Here is a 26,415-nt window from a genome sequence, read left to right on the forward strand (position 1 = left end):
AACATCAACCTATGTTATAAACTAGATGGTAATATAGTTTGCATTCAAAGACAGAATATAATAACCAACAATTAATTATAATCCAGTGAGTATAATAATCTGAAAACGCGTATTTTTGTTTTATATGTGTGTGTGTGTGTGTAAAAAGTTGTATTAGAAGTGAAAGCGTGAAGGGAGGAAAAAGAGAAAGAAAAGAAGAAAAAAAACAAACACTTTGGGTGCTGTGGTTGACAAAGACTGGGTGAAGGGGGGGGGCATTTAAGTAAATTGACCAACACACCATACGTGCGGATGGGCCCCACGCGTAAGACCCATCCGATACATTACTAACTTTTTTTTGGTTTTAATTATTATTTGTCATACAAAAATACACACGGAGATAATAGCTTGGGGAACAAGTAGGTTACCTTCATCATCTGGAAAGCATCGCCCAAATTCCATTTCCATTTCCCATCTTCATCATTATCCTCACTCCCCCTTTTTCCCTTTTTCCCTTTTTCTCTTTTACTTCCAAAATCACAATATCATATTTTATACTCCATTATAATTTTACGGACATAAATTTAAGGTAACTGTTCTCTCTTTTTAGAAATTATGTTTAATTTCTTTTCATTTATAAATATTCTTGAGTCAATTTTTAAAAATTATAACTCTTTTTTCGTGCTAAATTTTTAAGACATTGGAATTCAATATATAGCAAAACAATACAAATTTAGAATCATTGTAAAACAAGCATCATTCTCAACAACTAAAAACCAAAAGTCAAATACTCATCAAATATCTTAGCAATTAATCTTTTGTTTTTGACCTTTCAAAATTAAGCATTTAACTTCTCTCAATCCTTCACAATACCTGGTTTTCTTTTTTCTTTTTTTCTTTTTACTTTAGAAATTCCTAATCAAATTTTAAATAAAAAATAAAATTTTATTGGAAATTTAGTTAAGAATTGGACTCTTTACTTAAAAAAAAAAACAAAAAACAAAAGAGACAAAACATTGTTAAGATGTAGATAATAAAGCAAAAAAACTAGAGATAGAAGTGGTAATTGTAGACCTAATCTTAAGAAACAAAAGCAAAAAAACTTTTTTTTAAAAAAATAAATAAAATAACAAACAAAGAAACAAATGTTTACAAAATCCAACCTTAATCTTCAAACTTAGACATTTTAAACTCGTAGATCTACCAGACACAAAAATCAAAAGTCTTTTAAAATTTATAATGAATAGAACAGTTTATTTTAATATGTTAGGAACTTTTTATATTTTAGGGACTGAATAAAAATAAAGATTAGAAAGCAATGACCAAATATGTAATTTAAGGTAAAAAAGAAAAAAAAACAAAAGAAACTTCGTGGCTAAGAAAGAAAACGAAAGAAACACAAAACACCACGTACGATCTCCTTGGATGTGACTCTCAAGATGGCCTGAATTCCCCACCACTCCCTCAACACTCTTCACGTCATCAATCTTTTGGATATTTTCCCAAACCTTCATATTGCCTTTTTCGCTTCCTTCTTCATCATAGATATAGATGCCTATAAAACCCCTTCTCTTTAATCTCCATTCCCCTTTTGCTTATCTTCTCTTCTAAAACTCTTATTTACCCAAAAAACAAAACTCCCAAACCAAAGGCAAAACCATTGTTTTTCTTCGTTTCAATCAGTGAGAGGAGTTTGAAGAAAGCGCATGACGTCTGAGAATTCTAGTGGGTTAGTTTTTTTTCCTTTCTTCTCCGTCCAAACTTTTGATTTTCTATTTCTGATTTTCTCCATCTGGTTTTTTTTCAATGATTTGTTCTTATAAGTTCTCTTATGTTGTTTGATTTTAGAGGAAAAACATCAAGAAAGAGGCGAAATGGGTATGTTTCAGTAGTGGACACTCTAAACAAGTGGAAGAAGTTGAATAATCAATTGGAGGATTTGGCTAAAGATGGAGGAGTAGAGGAAACTCGTAAAGTTCCAGCTAAGGGCTCCAAGAAAGGTTGCATGAGAGGGAAAGGAGGACCTCAGAATTCAGATTGCAATTTTAGAGGTGTTAGACAGAGGACATGGGGAAAATGGGTAGCTGAAATTAGAGAGCCAATTGCAAGTAATAATAATACCCGTTTGAAGAAGAAAGGCACTCGTTTATGGCTTGGCACTTTCTCCACTGCTCACCAGGCAGCTCATGCTTATGATGAAGCTGCCAAAGCCATGTATGGCCCGTTCGCTCGTCTTAATTTTCCTGATTCTTCTTCTCCTCTTATGAAACCATTAACGTCAGAGCATTCTGATACGATATCTCCTGTTGCTTCTTCCTCCTCTTCTTCTTCGTTCTTTAATGGAGTACCTGCAGAGAAAATGAAGGACTGTTATTCAATGGAAAAGCAAGAGAATTGTGAGTATGAATCAATGGAGGAACTGAAGGTGAAAGTGGAAGAAACAGAAAGAAGTAGAGTCAATTATACAGATATTAAACCCAATTCATTTTATGATTCTAACATTGGGAACAGATCAGAAGGAAATATGAAGGAAGGATTAGCTGATGTTCTAAGAAGCCATGATCAGAATAGCCCTTCTGAGCTTTGTTTTAAATTTGAAACTATGAATACAAAGGGCTGCAATGACTTGAATGGATGCAATCAGTATGTGCTACAGAAGCTTCAGAGTGATCCATATGCAAGAACTTACTGGATTCCAGCCGGGTGGGAGATCGGCGATCTCGGGTCTGCGACGGTGATGGAAGCAAAGCCAATGGAGATTGAGAGCTACGGAGACTGTATGGCCTTCAACCGTGATCTGGGTTTGTTGCTGGATCGGCAAAAACACATGGGAGTTGGTGACCAGAGAGTTGATGATTGCAACAACTTTGAGTTTTTGAGACCTGATTATGATTTTGGGTTGGAGGAGGAACGAAAGTGGCTTGATTTATGCTTCCATGGATGAAGATTGAAAGTTTAGGCAGGGTAGTTTTTTTTTTTTTTTTGGTTACAATTATATTCTCTTTTGAGCGTACATACTAGTTTCATTTTCTTCTCCTTTTTGTAGACCCCTGTTCTTTTGTGCACCTTCAATAACATGAGATATTAGAATGAAGTATCAATGTTCATTTGTTTCTTGATTACATTTACAACTTTGAATTCGTTCCTTCAAGTACATAATTAACGAATAATAAAACAATTACCCTCTCCATGTTAATTTTAATGATTGAGACTAAGAAGAAAACCTCATTCGGTGGATATTGCGGCGAACTGTCTGACATGATCGGGAACTGTTGCATTGATGAGGGGAGCTCTGGTTAACAGATTAAAAGCTGTCATATCAGTAAAGAGTCAGAGTTGGTGGAGCTTTCAAAAAGCTAGGGAACATATCCAAATCCTCGTGGTATTCAACCCCTTTAAGTGATGAGCTTTACGAAGTTCAAGAAGCCTTTTAGTCAGTCACTTTTTCCGTCGACCTCATTGAAAACCAACTCCCATGGCCCACTCTTCGTGCCTAATCTGGGATCAATGAAATAGAGACATATAGGAAAGAAGTTAACCACTAGGGAATTTCAAATGTTCAGTACTACCGAAACCAAGGAAATTTTCTTGATGAATATGTGGATTATTGTGGCAATGGGTATGAAATGAACTCGGCTTAATGATGAATTATTGCCTGGAGATATTGAATGTTACTAGTTAGGTAGGCCTACTAATTAGGTGATGCCTAATTCAGTTGGCTATTGGAATGAAAGTGACGTTTTCTATATCAAGTGTGTTCTCACTAATATCTCAACAAGCAACACATCCGATTAGCAAATGTTTAATGACGAAAAATTTTAACAAAATCAGATGATACCTCCAGACTCCAGCTACTAAACGCAACATCATGAACAGAAACAATCCACTCCAAACCCCAGGGAGACCGAATGTGGGAGTGACCACGAGCAGGTAAATAGAAGAAACCAATCCAACAAGCACCTGCTCTCTTCCGATCCAAATTAATAATATATCTTTTAAAAACGAACCAAAAAAGAAAGAAAAAGGAAGCTCAAATTATTCATTGCAAGATGAATATGGGAATATACCATGGAGTATGCTGCATATCCGAAGTCCGAAACTCCATAGTAGAGCCCATCTACAACGAAGGCCAGTGCATTTACTGGTTGCGATCCAGCAACAAACTACAAAAATATGACTAGGATTATATTAGGTCTAACGATCAAAATAACCTTGTCTGTCATGCAGGGGACATAAATAGATCTCCTTAGGAAAGCAACTAGCAAAATTCAATTCCCCCAAAATTCAGGATGGATACCAAATTTGCTCCAACTCTTCAGCAATAGGGCATCGTCCACGTACCAAACAAGTACATATTGCATAAAAAATGAATTCTCATGCAGGGAATCAGAGGGATTCTAGGTAGCCCGAACAAATATGTTACATGAAGAAATTTGATCCAAAATATAAGAAATTTAAAAGTCATGCACAGATAATCCATCTACTGTTAAGCAGTCACCAGAAAGGTACAAAGCCAAAAGTAAATTATCCAAATAACATATTCTTACCAACAACCCAGATCGTGCAGTTTCTAGGACTTCTGCATCGGCACTGAATAAACCAGAAAATGCGCCAAATCCCAGGAATAAGATAATCGCCAAAGAAATTCCTGAGATCAAACCAATCTGTAACAAAGAGGTATCCGGATTCAGTTGTGGTTGCTTTTTTCATCAGAAACAATACATGAGAGTTGAGACCGAGGTAACAAAAGATCTTTTGACCAAAAAAAAGAAAAAAAAAAGCTAAGAGATGGTATGATGACGTTGGAATCATTACTGACCTGCAAAGTTCTATAAATCACTTGACGCGAATGTTCATAGTCTTGTAAGGTGAAGCTGCCTGCCAATAAGGCCTGCAAAACAAGAACATGATATATATACTCACCAGGACCAGTAAAACAACAAATATTCTTTCAACTCTCTGTAACATGAAGATGAAATTTAGCAGTGTACCCAGTTAAGAAAATAGTACAACAGCAAACAAAATTTTACATGGAATTAATAGACATAAAATGTTCTTTTTTTCTTAGGAATGTATACAAGTACCATTCAACAACAAATATTCTGCTTCTAACGCCCATTTCACCACCAAGGGCAAATGACAACAAAATCTTCACCACCCAAGACAAAAATAAATCATCCGGGTGACCATTTATCTACATTACTTAAATAACTTCGAAGTTTCACAGCATCAAATATTATTCGTCTTCGCAGATCAATCGGTGATCCTACGATAAGCTTGAACGCTGATACTTCAAAAATGCTAATTATTACAAATTACTTATCTTGCTCTTAAATAATTCTAACACGAACACATAGAGACCATTGGCAGAATTCAAAACCAAGAAACTATCACGGGTTTGTTTTGTGATCAGTGAGGCAAACCTTGACGTAACTGAACGCTTAGTATAAATAGCAACAAAACCAAAAAAAGAGTTAAAGGCTTCGCTGAATAATGAATATAAGTTAATTTATGAGGAAATCTCTGTACCTGACCAGCCAACGCTAAAGCATCAGTAAGCAAAGATATAGCCATCCATATTTGTACACAAATTTGATAACCGGCCATGGGTACAGGACCCTCTCTAGCCGCCATGGATGTGGCTAGAGTCAGGGTTACAAGGACAGCCAATGTCCGGGCCATCAAGAGACCACCTGAGACAAAAGGCAGAATTAGAAATAAATGGGAAATTTTAAGTTTAAACAAACATTTATAAAGAAAAAACAACACTGAAGAATTTCGGAGACGTGAACCATTTGGATCTCAATCTTTAAAAACGAAAGAATTACGAAATTACACATTCCCTCGAACTCATTTGGGAACAAGTAAGGAAAGAGGCACGATGAACAAGTAATTGGTGGATGGCAACTGACTTCCTGTGATAAGATTCTTTTCCTTCTATCTTCCGTCCAAATAAATAGCGAAGTCACAATCTATAGAAAATATGTTCTCCTACAGAATGTTAATACAATAAAAAAAAATGCCCATATCTGTTTTGGTATACTGACAAAGGATCAATGGTCCATATAGCAAAGACGTGGCTGATCCATTAAACAAACCGTGGGTACAATAGTTAAGCCAGTTCATTTCCAGCAATATTGATATGAGCAGAACATCTAGGAAACAGAGAATGGCTAAAAAAGATTACATGTAGGTAAAAGGAAATTACCAGATTGGAGATAGCGCGCAATTCTACCCCCATCAATGCTTGAAAGAGTAAAAGATATTTCTCCGTTTAATCTCCACAGAAGAACAAAAGCAATCAGATACCTGATAACAGAGGGCATCAAATCATCAGGAAAGAACAAGAACATCATTTTCCTAATATTGACTTAGGAACTCATCTCAAAGCGCTTAAGCTAAATAAATAAGTTTACCACATTGTTGACGTACTCAGATATCACAGTAGCAATTGCAGCACCTCCAATGCCAAAACCACAAAAGAATATCAACAATGGATCCAGTACTGCATTGAGTAAATTACCAGCAGCTGACACAAAAAAATCAATATTAATTAAAAAGGTATTAATAAATTTGAACAATTTTCATATTAACATCAGAAGAAAATCAAGAACGGTGCCCCATTCACACAATCACAAAAGAATGAGAAGAAATAACAATAATAAGCAGAAACATTTAGCAGAAGTGGCGGCACTCATGTTCCAAGAAATTTACCAGTAGCATATAATGGTGTTTTTGTATCCTTAAATCCACGAAAAGTGCCCTGTGCAGCAAGTGCAATTACAATAGGTGGAGCACCAAATGCTCTCAGAGACAAAAATTGCTCCGCAGGTGCACGCATTGATGAATCCTACAAATATGTTATATATTTGTGGTCATAGTGAAAGATGGCATGTAAAACTATAATCAAACAATCAATCAATATGTGTGGTCATAGAGAGAGTATATGTGAAACTAAATTTCATGCAGAAGACATAAAAAGAAAGATATTTCAAGACACGAATGAAATATAAGGAGGATAAGAAGCCAAAATATTATAAAATGAATTGGTTAAGGTTGACATACAACAGGTATACCCATGATATCCATTAGAGTCCCTGAACCAAGAGACAGCATAACAGCTTCAGCAATTCCAAGACCAGTAGCAAGTGCTAAAGAAGTGGATACAGAGGAAAGAAGCTTCTTTTCTCGTGTCTCTTCAATGGCATCTATATGGTAAAAAAAAAAAAAAAAAAATCGATGATCTCATAGAAGACAATGTGGAGTTTTTTTTAAAAAAATTCACTGAATCCAAAAGTGTAGTTACCAATATCTGTTTGAACAATATTTTTCTCATCGGCATTAATCAATGCCTGCTCTTCAGCAACAAATGAAGTAGTGATATTGAGTAAAGGAACATTGAATAACTTCGACACCAAATTGAATACTGAAGCTGATACCCCAATCGCCGCCAATTCAGTAGATCCTACAAAGAGAATGTATATGGCATGCTGCTGCAGTCATCAATATGACCTCCAATAAGATAAACGTAACTTCTAAAATTAATTTCAAATTCTTCCTGTCATCACAGTCCACACTCGTCTAAAGTTCAACTACGAACTTTAACCTCCAATTCAGTACTCCAGAATCAAGATGATTAACTAATACGAGCAATGGTTTCTTTTGCACAATTCAGAGAAAGATTACCGTAACTTAAAACATGAAGCAAAATTATACCTATATGACCAACAAAAGCTGTGTCAATCAGCGATGCAATTGGATCAGCAGCCAAAGCCAGTGCAGCAGGCAATGCAATCGCCAATATGTCCAGCGCAAGTTCATCAAACTTAAAAGCAGCATCTCTAGGAAATTTTTTTTTAAAAAAAATCAGATTCTAGAATTGAAGATATCAACTAATAAAGACGGTTGCTATATTCAAACTTCAACCAATTCGGCCTGGTGCTCTATCCATCAGTGATCAAAACTTACCTAAATCGATTTACAGACGCAGAGAGGAAGGACTTGGACGAATTGTTGTCGGGTCTGTTTGGAGGGACCTGATCGGATGAGGGTGTAGACTTCGATTCTTCCAGCGGACTCTTGAGGGAAGAAGTAGTAAGATTCCTGTGGAAAGAAGGTTTTGGAAAATAAGGAAGCCGGAGTCCAGAGTTGGCGTTTCTACGCAGCATTTGGCACTTGAATGATAAATTAGTGTGGGTATTGAAGGATGGAGCATAGACGGAGAGACCGGTGGCCATCTCCGGTCACTGAGAAATGGAACAGTGGAAAGGGGGGAAGATGAAACCATAAATACTAGTGGCAATTTGTAAGGACGAGCTTTCGATGGACAGAATTGCAGCTCGCCATAGAAATATCTTGGTGGGTCTTTTTTGACTAAAATAACGGGATTCTCACATTGTTGGCCTATTTTGTGGAGCACATATGAAATCTCGCCCAAGTTCCCTCATTTTTGTTAAACGGAGCCCACCTTAACCGACCACCCCAACCTTCCCGCTTCAAATAATTCATTCCTCCTTTAATACTATCTTATATGATAAAACAAAGTTAGATATGATAGAACAAAGTTAGGGTTTTATTGTACGTGTATGTTGTGGTGTGTTGTTAATACAATCAAACTCTTATATTAGTTAGATAAGCAGATGCTTATAAGTATATAAAAAGAAAATAACGTATAAACATTGACATTAATTTTATGTTGAAGTGGTAGCATAAAGAAGTGGAAATGAGCGTGGTTGGGCTTCAAGACAAATGATGAAATATTTTTAAAAGTACAGAATATTGATTTGTCTCATAAGTTCATGAATTTAAAGCATGTTGTAACATGAAAAATATTTATGAAGTAGAGTGCAGTAATTGCAATTACATCTTCAATTTACAGTATAATTATAGAAATGAGAATTTCAAATTATATAAAAATGACAAATTTAAACTCTCAAACTTATACACCATACATCAATATCATCTTTCAGACCACTTGTACACTATACTAATGTCGTGTTATATTGTCAATTCATACAAAAACTTAAGCTAATCGAAAGAAAGAAATTTAATATTATTATCTAATGTTACTCTTTAAAATTGATGGTTTAAACTTTAATTTTCTTAAAGTTTGTTGCCTAAATTTTAACAACTATGTAAGTCAGAAGGTTTAATTTTATTATCATTCAATTTCTCCTGTATAATGCAAATTAGAACATATATATTAATAAAACTCAAGCCCCATGAAATTATACCAAAAAAAAAATTTTAAGTCATGAATTTACCGAAAATTAAGGTTTTTCATGGGCACAAAAGATATATTTTTGTATTAAATTTGATAGATACGATCACACCAAACAACTCTTCAAATATTAGGCCTTAAACAATATTACTTACACTATAATAATAATCCTTACAAATAAATTATGTATTATTATATTAGTCAACTTGAGCTACTACAATATAAACATTGACATTATATAATTATATACACACATTCCAAAATAACATTATCAGTATTTCATAAATTAAAAGAGATATTTTATAAATTTATTTGATAAAATATAATACTAAAAAATGATGTATTAAACATGGATATTATCTGGGTGCATCCTAGGTAGCATACATTCTTGTACATTTCTTTTTACTATTCATGTTAAAAGAAAAAAAATAAAAAACTTTTTTTAAAAAATTACTACATAACAAGTTATGATTAAACAATTTGACGAGATATAATTAAAATATTTTTTACTTAATATTGCTTATGATAGATGTATCTAAATTTAAAATATGAAGATCTTAGGTGCATGAAAAACCAACTCGTGAGAGATATCTATGTTACATACTTAAGTTTAAGATGATAGGAAAAGCCCCATATATGAATGCTATTCAGTATAAACATTGTCAACAATATAGTAACATGCATGACATTCTATTAGATAAATTTGGACTAACCTAGTAGGCCAATAAATCATTGTAATGGTTGATAAAGAAGTTAATTGTCATTTTAATTTATTTAGCATTGAAATGGATCAAGAAGTATAACTAAATAACAAAACTCAATCTGTACTTTTTACCTTTTTTTTTTTTTTTAATTCAACAAAAATAGGATATAAGTACTTATACCATTACAGAATCAATCTTTAATGTGGTAATTTATGTGTCTCTTCTTGATCATTTAACTATACTTAAATCGACAAAATACTATCATGACGTTTGTCAATATCCTACGGTATAACATTAAAAATATAAACAATTCCAGCAAATAACAGAGTCTAAAGTGATTGCTATTGGTAAGATTTTAGCTGACTATAATATATTATTTTTCCTTTCTATTACAATTGGAAAATGAAAAAACAAAGACTAAAAATTGTCGGTCGAATCATTGTGTAAAATTCAACAAACAGTTTTGTTTGATGAATAATATTATTCTTTAATTGCTCAAATTTAGGATGCAAGGATTTGTCTAGCACAAAAATCCAACTCGTAAGCTATCATATATATATTAAAAGCTTGAACTTACAAGGTTAGAAGAAATCAATTGATTATGAGACAAATATTCTTAACCAAAAAAGATAAGTAACAAAGCTCTAATAGTTGACAACACAACACATAATTCAATTTACAATGACATACTTTTACTTTTTTAGTTCAACAAATATAATATGATTAGTGATTAAACATCAATATGTTTGATATGATAATTGGTGTTTCTTCTCAACTTACCTATACTCAATTTGAAAAACTACCATTTGTATCAGAGCTATTTTGTCTTCATAAATAATAAACCAGGTACATCAATGTAAAGAAACAAATTGTCAATTTGCTAAGATATGGCAAGAAAAAAAGTTATTGAGACTTTATTTTGTAATAAAACAACAAAGGGCACTTTTAACAACAATATGAAGATGGAGTTGCATGTTCTTTAACAAAAAAGTGGAATATGAAATTTATCATCCCAATGATTTCATAAGTTGCATTTCTACTCTCTCATGTGATCTTTACCCTGCTAGTTCAATTTTGATATAAAAATCAACTGCCCATAAAAAAAGTGTAGGAAAATGGCAATGTCTACATATTCACAACCATAAAATAAGAAAGGGAAAAAAGTTACATAAATATAGTCAAGAGTACTCTCTACTTCTATTTGCCCTACAAAAGTACTTTAATATACCATAGTTTGCTATCTTCACCCCAGAAAAAGTATATAGTGGTGTTTCCAAACCATTATCGTTAACTTATTTAAGAAATTATCTATAAAAAAAAAAAAAGAAAAGATTATTGTATGGATAAATTATTATATTATCAATTCAAATCTCCAACCTTATGTGCCAGAAACAATAATTTAAAAAATAAAAAACAAAAAACAAAAACCCAACTCAACATCAAGCTGAAGTTCATGTCATCCAAAATGTAAAATGGAGTTTTCAACACAAAATATTATAATATGTCACACTCAACTGTTCAAAAGTTTAAGTTGATAGGTTACTAACACAAATTTAACAACAAAAATTTTATAGAAATAATGAAAATAAAAGCATACACTTAAAAGTAGACTATACACATTTGAAACACATAAAAGCCTCAAGATTATAATTTATCATCTATTCTTTCGAATCCTCCACCCTTATTAAACTAAAAAAGAATAGATAGAAATTTCAATCCAATGCTTTATGCGATATCCCATAACAAAAACCAAGCAAGTTAGGAAAGATGGAAAAACCTTACCTTCACAAAATAACACAAATTAAAAGAGTCAGAGAGCTGCGAAAAAATGAACGAAAGAATTAAAAAAAAAAAAAATCACAAAAAGCTCTAAAAAAAATGGAATATTGATAGAAGTAATGATATGAGAGAGCAAATATCAAATCCTGCAGACGTTATATCTATGGAAATGCATACATTCTTCAACTCCATGGCCAGTAACGACTGAAAAATGAGAGCAAGAAGAAGCCGGGAAACTCAGGATGGATAGCGCCGAGAAATAATAAGATGATGATGTCGAGGGAGGTGAATCGAAACGATGACGGCGCTATCCCTCCTGAGCTTAACGGACTCTTCCGTGCTTTGAGTTGAAGAAATAGAGGATTTGTTTTGGGTTGGTTTTTATTTTGTTTTGATAAATAGAGAGAATTGAAGGTGTAGTAGGAAGAAAGGCCACCAAACAAGAGTAAATGCTATGTGTGGGGGAAGAACGTAGCTAATTGGCATCGTATTTATAGCCTCAACGTGCCATTGTATTTCTATTTCTCCTTTTTCTTTTATTCATTTATTTTTTCGACATATATAGATATATAAATAAAGAATATTTTCTTCACTTTTGCATTTTCCTTATATTTTAATATCAAACGCAATTACAAATGTGACCAAATATCACAAAACTCCCAACTTATTCATATTGTTAGACTTGTAGGACTTAAAAGATAACAAGATAAAAATTCATTTTATTTTGACTTGTTTTATTTTTAAAATTTGGGTGTTTCAAAAAATGCACGTATTAAAGATGTTAAAAGCAACAACAAATAAAATAAGATTTGAAAATATTTATAGATATTGGTGGATGAGTGTATTTAGTTAAAAGTTGAATGAAAGGTTAAAAATAATAATATTATACAATATAATTGATTAATTTAAATAAAAATATAATTGTCCTGACTTTCCCTTCTCTAATTTACTAACCCTGGATTGTTGTAAAGAAGATGTGGTATAATAAATGAATGGGTTGAAGGGACAATATAATATTATTAGTTTTGAAAAAGTAGAGTAATTTAAAAGTAAATGACGAAATTGGGATATATAAAAAATAATATAAGGTAAGAAATAGAAAGAATTAAAAAGGAGTAAATATGGATGTAAGTTGGGAAGATTATGATGGAAAAAAAAGGGAGGAAGGGGTTACACTGAAATCGGAGGGGTGGCGTTGGAAATTGCAAAAGTTCCTGACTTTCATTTTCGTCTTCCCGAGTATCAAAGTGGTCTTCGCCGTGGAGGAAGGATCGAAGGCCCGCCTTCCCATGTTTCCCAAAATACCCCTCAGTTGGTAATATGTGAGCAACCCAAGGGGTACAATTGTCTTTTGATTATGAAATTAAAAATGGTAGAAAAGAGGAATGAGGTACATGCACGGCTGGTTGGGACGCGCATTCCTCATTTCCTCTGCTCATTCCATTCACTCTTCAGAATTTCTCAAGAATAATTTTTGAAACGTCGCCTTCTCTCACCATTCAATATTTCTTTAAATGATCTCTCTTTTTCTTTTTTCTTCTTCTTCTTCTTTTATTATATTATTTACAATTACAGATAGAGTTTCTAAAGACTGAGGAAAACATCATTTCCTATTCACTCTAACAACAATACACTTTCTTACATCAGATTCAAATCTATATCCATATTGATATTCTAACATTAAAATAAGCTTTATGGATTCCGCCTAATTATTTTAGGCCGTTTAGAAAGATATCCACTATAATAATTTTCAAAGGTTTTTCTTTTTTCTTTTTTTGAGATTTTTTTAAAGAAATTAGTGGTTAAAGATATTTATTTCTTCGGTTATAATTTATAAAAATTATTGACTAATACCACTTTCAAGTAAAATAAGTAAAAAAAAAAAAAAAAAAGACGAATAAATGAATCTAATTTAGTTATTTTTATATTTAAATTGTATTTTTCTTAAACAATGTGTCCAATTTTAAATATATAGTATTACGTCAGTCAACATCCACACTTTTCACTAAAGTTTTCTAAGAAACTATGAGAGTAACCAATTGCCATAACTAAGTTAAAAGCCTACAATAGTAAGGTTCTTCTTTCATGCAATAAGATTTTATAAATCTTTTAGATGATAATTCATAGACTTATGCTTATTGAGTTGATTTTCCAATATATCAACTAAAAACAATCCTTTTTTTTCTCTCCCTCATTTGACACTTTTGTCTTTTTCCTATCAAATAGCGGAGTCAATTTTCTAACTTGACAATACATTGTTTAATTTATTGAGATACACTTAGATTAACTTTTTTCTTTCACTTCTTAAAATAAAACAAATATTTGAATAAGAAATTTTAAACTTTCAATCACAAGAAAGAAGACCATGTCAATTATCACTAAATTATGCCCATCTTACGTTTTTTTTTAATTTCATTTGACATGTTGCAAAAGTGATCATTTTATGATTTTACTATTATTACTATTATTTTACTTGCACAAATCTAGTTAAACGGATTAAAACTAAGTTTTAAAAATATTAATGTCAACAAAATAGTACCGATATCTCAATTATAAAAAAAAAAATGTTTATGAAAATATCAGAAAAACGTCAACATCCATAGATATTTTTGAAAAAGTAACCAAAGCATAAAAAAAAACCATTTACTTTTTTAATAGTTGAAATTTTATTGTTTATATTTTATTCACGTTAATGAGGTTAATGTTGAAAGAGTTATGAATTTTTGTAGGATAATTTGTATTTATAAAAAAAATGGCATAAGAAAATAGGAAAAGATTTAGTAATCTTTAAATTAACATAGGAAAATTATATATATATGGATTTACAGCACATGGCTGATATGAACGAAAATAGGGAAGAACAAAATTGTAATAAGATAACTAATATTTGGTACTAAATATTTAGTGGTTGAAATTATTAGGTCAAAACTATGAAGGTGAATCCAAAAAAAAAGTGATTATTAATATAGTTACATGTAAAAGGAAAATCATATTTGAAGAAAAGATTAAGCTAACAGTATAGAAATATTTATTAAAAAGGAAAGGGAAAAAAGAATCCGTGGGGTAGGATTGATGACAATGTCAGAATTAGGGTCCACCTCAGGACAGGTACTCCTGGAATTAACCGTACCCGATCCAATATCCTTTTTCTTTTATTTTATTTTATTTTTTAAATAAAAACAAAAAGAAAATGTATTTTGAATTTTAGACAAAAATATGAAATTCCCATAAAAAGGGCACCCGGTCTGCATTATCCAAAAAAGGGTTTATTTCCATCCAAATCGAACCGGACAAACCGGGTGGACTTGACTTTTCTTTTTTCGTTTTGTTTTGTTTTGTTTTTTTTTAATGGTCAAACAATTTAGAGGAAAGGAGGGGGATCAGGATCTGGTGGTTTTTGTACGTATCACGTTAAGCGTATGAGTATAATCATGACCATTGATTTTTATGGGAGTGGGGCCCCAGAAGGGGGGGGGGGTTTGTCGGTATATGAGTAATGGGCCTGGGCCTTGGGGGTGTTAATTCTGGGAAATGATTATGCGCGGGTACGACTATGGTGCAGCTAGCTACTGCCACTCTGTCTTATGGACCCCACTCTCACAACCTCCGTGAACGATGACAAGGAACCGGACAAAGCGCGTCTACTCTGGAAACGTGGACGTCCCTGGGCCCAAGTGTCTATACCCCACATCTTATTTTTATATTTTTACTATTTTTTATAATTCATTATCATAATAAATTAACTATTCCCTATATTTCTTTATATAAAATATAAAATTGAATTCAACATATTTTCAAACATAAAGTTAAAGAACAAAATATCGTAAATGTAATTATATTTTAAATAATAATAAATATTTGAACTGCTTTAAAAATCATAAAATAAAATTATTGTTTTAACTAATCTAACCTATTTTTTTAATAAGTAACTGTTGGAATCTTTTATAAGATATTAATCCATTTTTTAAAAGGTTTTTCTAGGTTCTTAATCTTTTTTACATCCACCTCTTAAATCTTGATTGTAACTATTTTGATGATTTTACATTTTTTTTCTGAAAGACGCGTACTAATTTTTAATTCTAAAGTATATCAAATATTTTAAATAAGATTATTTTTCTAAAAACTTGTTAGATAAGAAAACAAACTTTATGATTTCTATATTTTTAAAAAATTGAGTATTAAGAAGTCTTTATAAAACTGAAATGATTAAGTCCTAAAAAAGACTCATATTTTAGTTCGAAAAAACATTTTGAACTTTGTTATCATTTTTGGACTTATCTATTACGGTAAAAATTATAATGTATATTGAAGCTACATAAATTGTGTAATACAAATATTGAGATAAATTAATTTAATGTTAATAGGGCGTGGTTTGAGGAGATAGGAATAAAGAGAGATGAACAAAAAGAATAATAATAATAAGAATAAAAAGAAAAGTGGAGAAAAGGCATCATATAAACGTAGCTTTAAAGAGTTGGGTTAGAAAGGTAGGAAGAAAGCCATCAGCTTTTTACGATTTGGTTGTAGCGATCCAAAACCCTTTTCCACTTCCCCAAAACTTCACCCACCAAATAAACAAATAACTTTTATAAACCCAAATTCAAATTGCTTTATCATCTATCTTTCTTTATACATTCCTGTGAAAACTCAACAAAAATTATATTTCATTATATATCAAACTACGATGAGTTATGAATAAATCTCACATGCACGTGCATATCAAACCTTTTTAAACTGTCTTCAAAATCATTCAAGTAATTCTATTTAATTATTTGACATTATCTTTATTTTTTTAAAAAAATTATTGGTTGTCATCTAATTAATATCTTATATGTTATCCTTTCTTATTTAATATTCACAATATTGGCATGATAAATATTTTAATTGCAACGGTGAGAGATCAAATAACCTTCAACTTTTAGAAAAGAAGATTATGTCAACTATTGTTTATCTAAGCTCACTTTAACTACTCAGTTACTTTTAAAGTGTATAAATCTATCTAATTTTATTAATTGATTGAATAACCATATTTACGTACTTTGATTAAATGATAAAAAATAATAACACAGTGAGTAAGTTGGAATATTACTTACGTATATGTAATTTCAAAACAACAAGAAATACCTTTTTTTCTCAGATTAAAATAACATTGAGTATTGGCATTATTTTACATAAATAAAAGATACTATTTGACATGTTTCTTATCTTATTCTTCACTACTTATACAAATCTATATATATATATACATATGATAATTTTTGTGGAAGTGGATGTATGTTGTTTAGGTGTGAGGGAAATGAGTAAATTTATTTGTAAAAAGAAAAAGTAATAAAAGTTAGAAGAATGATGATGGGGTCCACTAACACTAAACTAAAACATTGGGGTTAGTTTCAACTTTGGTCCCACCCAAAACAAAACGTAAATAAAATATTAGTTCATAAATTAAACAACTCTTCCTACTTTTACTTGAAAACTAAACTATACTTTATCCCATTGTCAAAATCTTTCTTTTCAATTTATTCATTATTACTTCTTTTCCTTCCAAAATTGTTCACACCCGTTTTGAGAATAAATGTAATTAGTATAATTGAACTTTGTATAATAAATATACCGTCTCTAATATTTACTCATGTAATGTTCTCTCAAATACAAATTATAACTTAGAAATTATTGATCTTCGGTCTTTATAATGTTGTAGTTTCAAGTCAATTTAAGTTTCGATCTACTGGAATCCAAAAAAAATTTAAAAGTTTAATCTTCCTAATCTCCAATCTTTCAGATGATGCTGATCTCGAAATTAAAAAGTATTTTAGAAGTTTGAACCCATTTGCTTGTTGAGCTTGGACTTGGGCCATTGTGCTTGGTAGGCTTGGGCCTTTTTGTCCATTCCAAGATAAAGGACACCTGACTCTGCTCGTCAATGACCACCTCGTTCATTTTTGCCACATTGAAGTGGACTATCATGTCGAGAACATGTTCTCTAACATATTGATCATCCTTCATATGGCCATTGTAAACGTATTTAAAGGCTCGTGTCGGATCTGAATAAACGGTTGTTTAAACATTTCCTAAAGGGTGTCCATAATCTGACATGCAGTGACCATGGACTCAAGCTTCTTACTCAGTACGTCAGACATACTGACCAAGATGTAGACGCGAGTCTTGTCATTGGCCTTTGTTCAACGTTCATATGCATTTGAGGCAATTTGGAATGCATTTCGAGTAGGGGAAGGAGGACATTTCTCCATTAAGACAAAGTGTAAATCATTGTTTACTAGAATCATATTCAAGTTCGATTTCCACATTGCATAATTCTCATTAGTTAATGTTTCTTTTTTAAGCAATATAATTATTGAGGAAGACATGCTGAAATAAATAACAAACAATTAATCATATTAGTTATCTTTGTCCTAACCTATTACACAAAATATCCAATCAATTCAAGAAAAACAAACAATAAAAAAATCCTAATCAAACAAAAAATTTGGTTTATGCAATGATAGTTGAGATGTTTAGAGCAACAGTCATCGAAGGGTGATCAACTACTCCTCTTCTGAATTGAGACAATCTCATCTAATTACGACTACCAAAATAACTCTTATTCCTATAGTTCATAGCTACCATGTTTCGATCAAGAATTCATTAACTAACTTAATTTATCCTGTAAGTGTGACCTTACCATTTTTAGATCCTAGAGGTACGCTTTAACATGTTACCGTTAGTAAAGAAAACTGTTGAAAATTCACCTAAAAAAACCTATCCATATTTTGAGTTTGCATCGTTTCGACTTCTATGATAAGACCCTCTAGAGGGATAGTCGCTCCAGGACGACATGCAGACGGATCGTAGAAAGCTCACGGTATAACCTATGAAGGATATTGTAGGATACATTGACACACATTCTTCTCCCACTTGCTATAAAAACATTCCCCCTATTCACTTTGTTATTGATCCATAAAACACTTTTCGAAGGAAGATCGTGCCTAGGGCGGCATAAAGCTGAGTATGGATCTCGTGTATGAACTCTTAGGGAAGTAAGAGCTACAAATTGATATAATATATATACCATTTTTCTTCTACTATAATATTTTATTAATTTAGGGTTTGTTGTACCTAGCTAAATTCCAACTAAATGAATCTAACTAAGTTTGTTCCTATTATAACTCTTATAATAAAACTTCACTCTATATTTTTTAAGTGAATTAAACCATTTAATTTACCTAGTGACATCTTATGTTAATAGGAATAAGGTTAATTCAATGTCGATTTCAGGTCAGTTCTCAGGTAAAGGAACTTTATTGGTGGAGTTTCTTTATAACCTTAAATCCTATTTGCGCTGCTTAGTTTCACTAAAATAAGACTTAATTCTAATTTTATTAGAATTAATGTGATCTTATGTCTATTTAATTTGAAATAATTTAAAATTAAATTAAATTAATTAAACTATCGTAAGATACATTGTTTGCATGCAACTCCTTAATATAAGTTGATGATCTCTAATTATCAAATTTTATAACTACTATAAAATTAATTAATAACGCCTATAATCATGCATACTATGATTTAATTAATTAAATTTAAATTATGATGAAGTATAAACCATGTTACATTCAAATAACAAAAAGAACTATTATATTAAATTATAGATGTAATAGGTTGAATGCAAATTGATTTTCATTCAATTAATATCATACTTCTATTAAAAAGCATGAAAATGCATACATAAAACATTAATTTAAATATACATTATGTTTATCCAAATTCATATATTTAACCTATGGAGATATATTAAATAACTCATAAAATGATTGATACCATACATTAGTTTATCTAAATAGCAAAAAATATATTAATTAAGCCATAAATTATCCTAGAACAGCTTCCAAAGCTCCAAAACTGATGTCTAAAACCTTAAAAGAAAAAACTTCAAATTGAGCCGAAAAACCTGAACCCAGTAAAAATGGCACTGAACCGGGCCCACAAAGAAGTAAATCGACCCGAGCCGACCGCGCGCTGCAAGAAACCATGTGTGGAGCCGCATCTCATTAGTGCGAGAACTGCACGCGCAGACGTCAACACTTCTTCCTCTCTGTTGGGCCACGCGGTTTTTCTCCTGATGGGTTTCTATGCAGTACAGAAAAACACGAATTGAAGGCCTTTCCCTGATCTGATATGGACAAATTTGGTTTAGTTTTTTCTCATAAAAACGTCCCAAATCTCACTAATTTTTTTAAAGATTTACAAACTAAAATAATAACAAATGCGTAGACCTTCACAACTAATCAAATCAATAAATGTCATTTCAAAATTAAATTTTCATAATGCATATCCAACCTATACAAATTTCTAAAATTAAATTAAAAAGACTTACTCTCCTTGTCCACTCTATCTACTAATAGTCAAAATTGCAGCAACAACTACTTGAAAATCAACCTATCCTATGAACAAACAGGTTTTGGTTTATGGGAACCAAAACAATTTTTGGTATAAAATGGTTGTGGGAAATCTAGAATGGAGGCAGTGGGTTTATTTAAGGGATCTGAAGCTATAAGTTTCAGGTAATTTCTTGCAATTTCTTCCATCTTTGTTCTTAGAAGAATAGAAGCTGTAAAGAAATTTCTGACTTTGGCTTTTGCTTAATCTCAACATTTTCTTCCTCCTTTCGTCCTTGCAACGTAATCAACTAAGTTTGATTTTGAGAGTTAGGGTTTAGGGTATTAGTGTAGGAAGGCCTAAATATGGGCTTCAAAACTTACTAGCTCATTATTGAGTCAAATTGAGACTGGAATAGAGCTTGCTATCGGGCCTCCATTTCATTTGACCCTTCTTTTGGACCACGTCCCATCTTGTTCGTCAAATTTTTTCTATTTCTCATCAACAACTTTCAATTGCACATCTAATATCGTTGAATTAGCATATTTAGATTCGTGTGCTATAGACTTTTACACAAAAGAAGGTTCAATTTTTAGCAGTAAAGATACGGTTGTCAGTTATGATAAAGCTTGGAGAGTCCATAAACTTGCATTAAACTCAGTATATGGTCTCCAGAGTCATCATATGTTTTGTTGTCAGCATTCACTAATGCTTTGATTGAAAATAATTTAGATGGGTTTTACATTATAATTACAGTGTCATTAAATCATAATTATATGGTCTATAATCCGTTTATTAACCTATAATCATAATATATATATAATTAGTTCAGTACCATTAATTCATACCATGGTTGAAAGGAATTAAAATAAAAGAAATCATTGGATTAATTGGGTTTAGAACGACTTTTAAACCAAAACATGTTCATTTTACTGAATAATATTAATTAAAGTATAATTTCTACCAATATTGATTTGACGTCTATAAATGGATGTTCATCTGATTGAATAAATAACGTACCAACTAACAATAACAATAGCATGCCAAAATACCCACATTTGTAAACTATAATTATTTCAGTATATACATTCTTATCGAAAGTCTATCAAGATTAATTAATTTTGACATGTTAATAATGTATCCAACACCTATCATACCATCTTTCTAATATCTTGAGATTTAACAATTTTGTGGAAAATTTTAACAACTTTATTCATTTTTTTATTTCAAAACAATCATATTATTAATTTTTATTGATTAAATTTCAACTATTTTTTAATTTCAAAATAACCTTAGTTGGTTGAATCTTTCAACCCTTGATAAAGGGCCCTTGCAAAAATAGCAAAAAAAAAAATTATGATAGTAGGACCTATGTTACTGCATTTTTTAAACTGCAAAAATAACAAATTTGAAAGCCAATAACCTTAATTATCGCTTTATAGCCTTCCGGTAGTCCTATGATTATCGTCTAATATCATTAATTTTGTCATATTCGCAGTAGGTAAAAAATAGGTGTCATGAGCTATTTTTTCTAAATGTTTTTATTATTTGATGTAATTTTCCTCCTAATAATTTGAAAGTTCAAGTTAGTTTTCGTATTAGAAATTATTTTATTTTTAAATTTAAAATTTTAATTTAAAAATTAAAATTAGTTTTCGTATTTAAATCTTAATTTATTTTTTAAATTTGAATTTTTAACCCATACCCAATATCTTGATTGATTGTTTTTCTCATTCTCTTATGTATCATCTTCAGCCTCTTGTTCTTCGTCGTAACTATATGATTCCGCATTTAAAATAATTAATTTTTTTAAAAAAGGAAAATACCTTTTTTCACTACTTGAAGTTTCATTTGTTTTAGATTTTTAGCCCCTTTTTCAGTCTTCTGTGTAGATGTCAATTGATCATTGTGTTTTGCATTAATCGTGGTCTTCTTCTCTTTCGTTACTTTTAATTATACAAAAAAAAATGTTTTTAAAATGATTTACTATTATGTTTTCCCCCAACAAAATAGGCTATGATATTGTGTTTTTAGATTAAATCTTCCAAATTTCATCTACATTTTATTAATTAAATAATATAAATAATTAAAAAAATCAGCTAAAATTTTTCCTAAGAGACAAAAGATCTAAGATGCAACTTTTGTATCTTATTGCTTTTCCGAGTGAAGGTTATTCTTCAACCTCAAACATTTGAGATTGCAAGTTGTAAACTTGAAAATCAAAGATGGAAAATGGAAAATGAAAATAGTCTTTGCATGCTTCAAATATTTATGTTCTTTTTCTTGAAAATGCACGATGAAGTTGAAGATGAAAGTGAAACTTCAAATGGAACGATAATTTGCAAAAGAAATGGTGGAGATTGAGGTTTACCCACTTCAAAGTGAAATATATGGGATCAAAAAAGAAAAATGGAAAATGAAGACAAAGGAAGATGGAGAATCAAAAAACAAAAAAATGGAAAATATAGATCATTGCAACGAATCTCAAAAATGAAGATGAAGGGTTTTGATTTTGATTTGACAAATATATTAATTTTTATTAAAATGTATTTATTTTATTTTAGCTCAATAAAGCAGCTTGCACCCTTTGTGTATAGGAGTATTTTAGGTTTGTGCAAATTCTTATTTGTTGTATTTGTATTTTTCGTTTTGTCATTTTTGTTTAAAAAAAGTGGTTTTGCTATTTTTCAAAATGACAACTTTAATTGCTAATATTTATTAGTTGACCGTTTTCATTTCTTTTCGTATTGCTTACTATATAATTCAACTAGTTTAAGAAAAAAAATGTATTTTTTAACTTAAAACATTAGAAACACCTATTGTTCCACATAATATTGAATAAAAAAACATGCTTATTTACTATCCTATATCTAAAATTAATAAGCCAATAATTTTAAACATCTCAACTATATATGTATACCTATAACATATTGTTGAACTTTATTTATATATATATATATAAAAGTTATAACTAAATCAATCTAAATTTATATTATTAATCCTCATATAAGTGAGATTAAATAAGGTAAATCTGATAATATGGTAGCATTTAATTTGATGCTAAATTGATTACTAATTCAATTTTAATTTTGACTTGAATTTTTATGCTTATAATTAGCTATAGATTCAAATATAAAAATTCATAGACCTATATATACAAAATTTTACGTTTAGTAAGACCTATCCAACATGTAATAACAACAACAAAAACAATAATAAAATGCTATTAAACACTTTAGAGTGAAACAATCTACTAGACAAAAAAAAAAAAAAAATTTAAAAGCAATTCAAAGACCACAAATGTACAAACATTTTTTTAAAAGTAAAACAAACTAAAGAATTACATCCATGGGTAATAACACACAACAAATTGCACACTTCGGAGAAAGAGAAAAGAGAAGAGAGAAGAGATAAGAGAGAGGAGAGAGTGCATGGTCTTTCAACGATCTACATACGAATAAATATAAAAACTTTCAAGAACTCGATTTAATCAAAAGTTGAAAAAGAATATGACAGAAGATTAATATAAATATTAGGGGCATATTAATTTCCTTATATTTTTGCGCCACTAGTCACTGATCTCTACTCTATGTGTTGTCACAAACATGAAACCAAACGAAATGAAGTTCATAAAGAATGGTTTTATTATTAATTTTTCATTTGGAGAACCTTTAGAGAGCAGTCACCAAACGGAGCTGGCTGCCAAATCATTCATTAATGGACACTGTCTTTTGAAGTTGGAATGGATAGCTACCCTACACCTAACACCCTACCCTAGGTTTCACCTTCTAATTTCTCACCATCCAAAATTCTCTACTTCTCTCTAAACCAAATCCATCCAAGTCCATTAGTCTTTCTTCTCTAATTTGTAAAATGTCTTTCATTTGTTTCATTATGTCCACTCTTTTTAGGCTATATATATACCTTAAGTTTGATATATTTTATTTCATATCATTACAAACTAATTGATTCTTTTAAAAAAATTTGTTAACTTTGATGTATAATGATATTGTTTAGAAAGTTTTTGATATATGGTGACATATTTGGCTTGAATAACTGTATAATAGTAACATGTGGTTATAATCTTTTGTCAGTGATATCTTTATAATTATGCAATATAGCTAAATTTTGTCAGTGGTTTGAATGTTTTTGATATGTGTGTGTGTATATATGTTAAAACAACTATTGAATTAGTTGATTGTGTGAAATGAAACTTAGTCAAAGTTATTTGAAATTTGTAGGAATAATTTTGAACCTAATAAACAAGCTTAAAAGGAAGAAGAAAAATAAAATATAACTAAGTCGAAATGAAATCTGACCTAATAATGTTCGAGTTTAAGAAGAACGGATAACGTATGACTTAATTTGTTCAAATATAAAGGAATTTGGTTAATTCCTCACATTGATCACCTCATCTTCGGTGACCTCTTCCGCTCAAGGGGGGTGTCTGCCCTTGCATGGCCTCAGTCAATTGTACCCTTAAGCTAATCAATTTTACTTCTTCATCAGTCCAAATTTGAGTGAGGAATGGGAAACTCTCAATTAATTCCATTGTAACATACCTTCTTTTCACCTTCTAAACGTAACTTCTTCTTCCTTCTTTAAGCTTTTGCTACTTTTGTAAAGTACATCCATCCAATGTAGTGTACAACTTTCTCATTGGTAGGTTTTTTTATTTCAAATTACTTCACTAGCTATCTCAAATTAATTATAAATGAAAGAAATAGTACATATATCTTATAAGACGTATGAATCTCAACACCTCACATGTTTCGATCTCAAGAAGGTGTCTCTTAGATCATCTAACACTCTCACTTGTAGGCTAGAATAGGAAGCATTTTAATTTAGAAGGAAATAAAATGAACGTGCAAGCATAAGACTTCCACGGATATGTATATTATAAATCATTAATGGAGTAAAAGTTTAAATTAATTAGTAGGTGAAAATAAATAAAATATATATACTGTAACATGTTTTTTAATGAAAAGTACTATTACCAAATGATTTTTAAAATGATCTATATTTGATTACAAAGTTGGAAAAATATAATCACAAATGATTCTTAACAAATATTTTATTCACACATCTTCAAAATTGAATATTTATTTGAGAGTGATCCAATCAGTCAACTATAAAACCAAATGTGGGTGTGACAAGACATTAGTATTATTATTGATGTAAGATAATTTGGGTGATATATAGTGTAGCTCTTTTCCATGGCCACAAGTTCCTTTCTTTAAGAGTTTTTTTTTCTTCTTTCTTCTTCTCTCTCTTTTTTTTTTTTCCTTTTTAAAGTTAAAAAAATGTCATTGTTTCTACTTGATTTTTGGCTAAGACCCAACCCATCAAATCCATTTTAAATTCAATTTTCTAGCTTATTAAATAATAGATAAATTTTACTCTCTTTTTTTCACTCCCATCAAAACTACCCTCTTCAAGGTTACGTTAAAGAGCCATAAGGAGAATCGGGACAAACTACTCTATCTCTAAAGACTTCACAAAAGTGAATAATTGACAGAAAAAGCGAGGTTAAAGAGTCCCTTTAACAAAAAAAAAAAAAAAAGTTTAACCTACTACATAAATAAGACTTCTTAAAGTTTCAAAACATTCACAACCTTAAAAAGAAGTTAATCTCGTAAATTTTAATTAGGCGTCTCGATGTCGAGGACCCGAATTTCAAATCTCGATTTGAATCCTAGGCCAGAAGCGTTACAGATGGTACTAGAGTGGAACCTTTTTTAGTAAGATGTGGTTCGAGGATAAACCAAGCAAAAGCTGGTGGGCATGTAACGCCCCGAGTTTAGGAGATGAACATAAATAAACCGATATCATATCTGAATGTGAGAGATCCTGGAGACATATGTTAGAGATCCAAATTATGAATCCTAGATCTAGGATGTTACAATTAGAAATCTAAAAGTTATTCTTTTAGTACAAATAAGTAAGAGAATTTAAACCATGAACCTTCTCTTTTTTATCTTCAACCTAGGTTGTGTTGTTTTTTTTTTTTTGCTACTTAGATCTTGTCATTGCTAAGGTAGTACATCATCACTAAATTCTTTCATAAAAACCTTAGCATCCAACTTTTCTATTTTTTTCTCTTTTTTGTGTTGTGTTATGATTTTGAATGCTCAAATTAATCTTAATGCAAAACCATTTTCTGTGGTGTTCAAACCCTTTTCCCTTCTATTACCTTACCATTAATAATTAAACACATTTTAATTTCATATTTTCTACATATGATGTAGATCATTTTATTTAGTTCACAATAGTAGGATGAAAAACTGAACCATCCAACATTGAGGTAAGAATTACTAACTTTTAATTTCTGCTTAAAGTGTGGCTTTGATTAATGAGATT

General features: G+C 30.8%; 2 protein-coding genes and 1 long non-coding RNA gene across 9 annotated transcripts; 1 reads left to right on the forward strand and 2 right to left on the reverse strand.

Moving 5' to 3' along the window:
- Positions 1-1,287: 1,287 nt before the first annotated feature.
- Positions 1,288-8,905, reverse strand: LOC101210212 (protein DETOXIFICATION 44, chloroplastic). Of its 7 annotated transcripts, XM_031883847.1 has the most exons (15): positions 7,948-8,892; positions 7,696-7,820; positions 7,286-7,444; positions 7,045-7,187; positions 6,694-6,829; positions 6,412-6,508; positions 6,188-6,288; positions 5,509-5,672; positions 4,799-4,870; positions 4,527-4,643; positions 4,047-4,142; positions 3,818-3,939; positions 3,204-3,477; positions 2,669-3,045; positions 1,288-2,327 (listed from the first exon to the last, which is right to left on the reverse strand). In XM_031883847.1, the coding sequence occupies exons 1-13, from the start codon at positions 8,214-8,216 to the stop codon at positions 3,414-3,416; spliced, it is 1,665 nt and encodes a 554-aa protein (XP_031739707.1). In that variant the 5' UTR covers positions 8,217-8,892; the 3' UTR covers positions 1,288-2,327; positions 2,669-3,045; positions 3,204-3,413. The 7 variants fall into 7 exon arrangements, with proteins under 7 accessions (XP_031739707.1, XP_031739710.1, XP_031739708.1 ...); XM_031883850.1 differs by having other exon boundaries at positions 1,299-2,327; positions 2,669-3,477; positions 4,047-4,156; positions 7,948-8,904; XM_031883848.1 differs by having other exon boundaries at positions 1,299-2,327; positions 2,669-3,477; positions 3,818-3,946; positions 7,948-8,898.
- Positions 1,566-3,073, forward strand: LOC101215862 (dehydration-responsive element-binding protein 2A). Its single transcript, XM_004148577.3, has 2 exons — positions 1,566-1,708; positions 1,828-3,073. The coding sequence occupies exons 1-2, from the start codon at positions 1,686-1,688 to the stop codon at positions 2,921-2,923; spliced, it is 1,119 nt and encodes a 372-aa protein (XP_004148625.1). The 5' UTR covers positions 1,566-1,685; the 3' UTR covers positions 2,924-3,073.
- A 10,426-nt stretch (positions 8,906-19,331) lies between the features above and the next one.
- LOC116403486 lies at positions 19,332-20,341 on the reverse strand. The gene is made up of 2 exons (XR_004216254.1): positions 20,054-20,341; positions 19,332-19,849 (listed from the first exon to the last, which is right to left on the reverse strand). It is a non-coding gene; the product is annotated as an uncharacterized LOC116403486 (long non-coding RNA).
- Positions 20,342-26,415: the final 6,074 nt, after the last annotated feature.

This window comes from Cucumis sativus, chromosome 4, assembly GCF_000004075.3.
Source record: "Cucumis sativus cultivar 9930 chromosome 4, Cucumber_9930_V3, whole genome shotgun sequence".
Classification (NCBI taxonomy): Eukaryota; Viridiplantae; Streptophyta; class Magnoliopsida; order Cucurbitales; family Cucurbitaceae; genus Cucumis; species Cucumis sativus.

What these genes read in the sequence shown, in the direction of transcription:
- LOC101215862 (XM_004148577.3), top strand. Translation starts at nt 1,686, where the DNA reads ATGACGTCTGAGAATTCTAGTGG. An exon ending in ACGTCTGAGAATTCTAGTGG is followed by an intron (nt 1,709 to 1,827) that starts GTTAGTTTTTTT and finishes GTTTGATTTTAG; the next exon opens with AGGAAAAACATCAAGAAAGA.
- LOC101210212 (XM_031883847.1), bottom strand. Translation starts at nt 8,216, where the DNA reads ATGGCCACCGGTCTCTCCGTCTATGCTCCATCCTTCAATACCCACACT. An exon ending in TGATTTATAGAACTTTGCAG is followed by an intron (nt 4,644 to 4,798) that starts GTCAGTAATGAT and finishes TCTTTGTTACAG; the next exon opens with ATTGGTTTGATCTCAGGAAT. An exon ending in CTGCACGATCTGGGTTGTTG is followed by an intron (nt 4,143 to 4,526) that starts GTAAGAATATGT and finishes ATATTTTTGTAG; the next exon opens with TTTGTTGCTGGATCGCAACC.